The sequence below is a fragment of the Trichinella spiralis genome (genome assembly GCF_000181795.1).
Source record: "Trichinella spiralis strain ISS 195 chromosome Unknown Scfld4220, whole genome shotgun sequence".
NCBI lineage: Eukaryota > Metazoa > Nematoda > Enoplea > Trichinellida > Trichinellidae > Trichinella > Trichinella spiralis.
In genome coordinates this window covers 1-2179 of record NW_003531159.1, presented here as the reverse complement: position 1 = coordinate 2179, position 2179 = coordinate 1, and the positions used below count along the sequence as shown (strand labels likewise).

The following is a 2179-nucleotide window of genomic DNA, read 5'->3' as shown; positions in this document are numbered from 1 at the left end:
CAAGGCGATCAAAAATGTCATTCACAAAACTGTTCATGATTGACATCGCCCTGCTGCTGATGCCAGTATCAGCGTGAACTTGCTTCAAAACCTTGTAGATATAACTAGCGAACGATTCTTTCCTGGAACGACGTCGTTTGCGATCACCAGACTTGGCCATTTTCTGGGCCTTGCCAGCTTTCTTCACAACTTTCGGAGCCATCTTATTCAACACGGCTGGAAGGTCAAAATGAAATGAAATTTTAAAAATGAGAATTTTTATACTTAAACTAAGGGAAAAATAGCCAATGGCGTTTCTCAGTAACCGGATTTGAAATCCATGCGCGATAGCCAATAGCGTTTAGCGAAAATTGTTTCGTTGTGCATCGTGACCTACTTTTCGATTTCCTGAGTATTTAAGCGCAACTTCAGGGGAAACGTTCATTGTTGATAGTTGTTGGTTTGCTTGGTGTTCGTCGATTGAAGATGTCTGGCCGCGGAAAAGGTGGAAAAGTTAAAGGCAAAGCAAAGACTCGATCTAGTCGAGCTGGACTTCAGTTCCCTGTTGGTCGCGTTCATCGTCTCTTGAAAAAGGGAAATTACGGTGAACGCATCGGTGCCGGAGCTCCTGTATACCTTGCTGCTGTCATGGAATACTTGACCGCCGAAGTACTCGAGTTGGCTGGGAACGCCGCCCGGGATAACAAGAAGACTCGAATCATTCCTCGACATTTGCAGTTGGCAATACGAAATGACGAAGAGTTAAGCAAGTTTCTCTGCGGAGTAACTATTGCTCAGGGCGGTGTTTTGCCGAACATCAATGCAAGCCTTTTGCCAAAAAAAGCTGAAGGTCTGTCAAAAGGAATGAAATCATCACAGTAAATTGGTCATTTCCTTTTGCGAACCCAACGGCCCTTTTCAGGGCCCAAATTTTTATACTGCCGTTTTATTAAATTTTTTTTGTATTTAAAATTATTTATTCTTATCACTTGACGTTGTTCATTTCGTTAAAATAAGAATATAATTTATTTTGTAAACGTAGCAGGATCAAGCAAGATTTATAATACAACAGATGACGATTGTATAATTAATGTTATAAGTTAAAAATAATGCGACAAAATTGGGGAAAGTTGACCTGCAACTTTGTTAGTGGAGAAACCAAACAAAAAAATTTTTAATGCAATGCATAGTCAAAAATTTATTTAGAAGAAATAATTATATGAATAAAATTGGCAAAAATGACTAGAAAAATAATATTGTTTGACCTTTGAATGCTTAATTTGTACAGAACTTTTCATACAACTTTATGCCAAGCAATCAAAAGAGCGCAGTTGTTTTACAGCAGTTAGCCAAAATATGTACAATGCGTTTGTCCTTGCGTCTGACCAAGAAGCAGTTGATTCGATACAACTGTCAAATGGTGTATCAACTAACCAAATTAAAAACTATATATAAACCGAGAAAAATATGAAAAGGAATCTTAAAAAACTGCGTCACCAAGCTGTTTACAGTCGTGATTCTAATTCAGTTTGTATTGTCGTGTGTTGACTTATTACGGCTGAAATAAATTCTTGCATCATCGCCAGTTTTGTTAGCAATTTGGTTGTCCATCAAATTTCAACCTTTCGTTGAATTAAATCTATTTACTTGAACATCAATATAAAATTTATATTAGTTGTCGAACACAGAATATACATTGAACAGTTTTATTTAAGCAAATCTATATTGTAAAAACAACCATACTGTAAACGCGAATTTTATTTATAAATACTGCGATGGCGCTATATGAAAAATTCATCCATAACTTTACATCAACCGCACCCGTTTTATTTTTACATTTTGTTATTTGATGCGCTTGTTTATGGTATTTTTCAAGGTTGTCTGTGCTAAGCTCAAAACATGAATTTAACTGTAATGGTGCAGCTTAACTTGTCCTTGGAAATCTCTTTGTTATCATAAGGTTTTACTTCATAGCGAGTTGTATTGCAAATCCATACGTACAGCTAATTTAACCGTTGAAAAATAGGAAGTAAAAACGAGTGAAAAGATTTTACTGTATTTTAACTGCCCGAAAAGTACAATTTTACTAATTGGTCAAAAATTAATCACTTGCGGGTTACATCTGAAATTTTAAAAATGCTAAAATTAACATATTGCCATTTGCTCGTTAATTTTTCAAAACTCATTTACAAAATTAAAT

General features: G+C 35.5%; 2 protein-coding genes across 2 annotated transcripts; one reads left to right on the top strand and one right to left on the bottom strand.

Annotated features, from left to right (window-relative positions):
- On the bottom strand, positions 1-202 carry Tsp_13713 (histone H2B.3; the record flags this gene model as incomplete). The annotated part of the gene is made up of 1 exon (XM_003367471.1): positions 1-202. A coding segment is annotated over exon 1 (202 nt), but the record flags the coding sequence as incomplete, so codon positions are not given.
- A 263-nt stretch (positions 203-465) lies between these two features.
- Tsp_13712 (histone H2A) lies at positions 466-861 on the top strand. The gene has a single exon (XM_003367470.1). The coding sequence runs from the start codon at positions 466-468 to the stop codon at positions 859-861; it is 396 nt and encodes a 131-aa protein (XP_003367518.1).
- Positions 862-2179: the final 1318 nt, after the last annotated feature.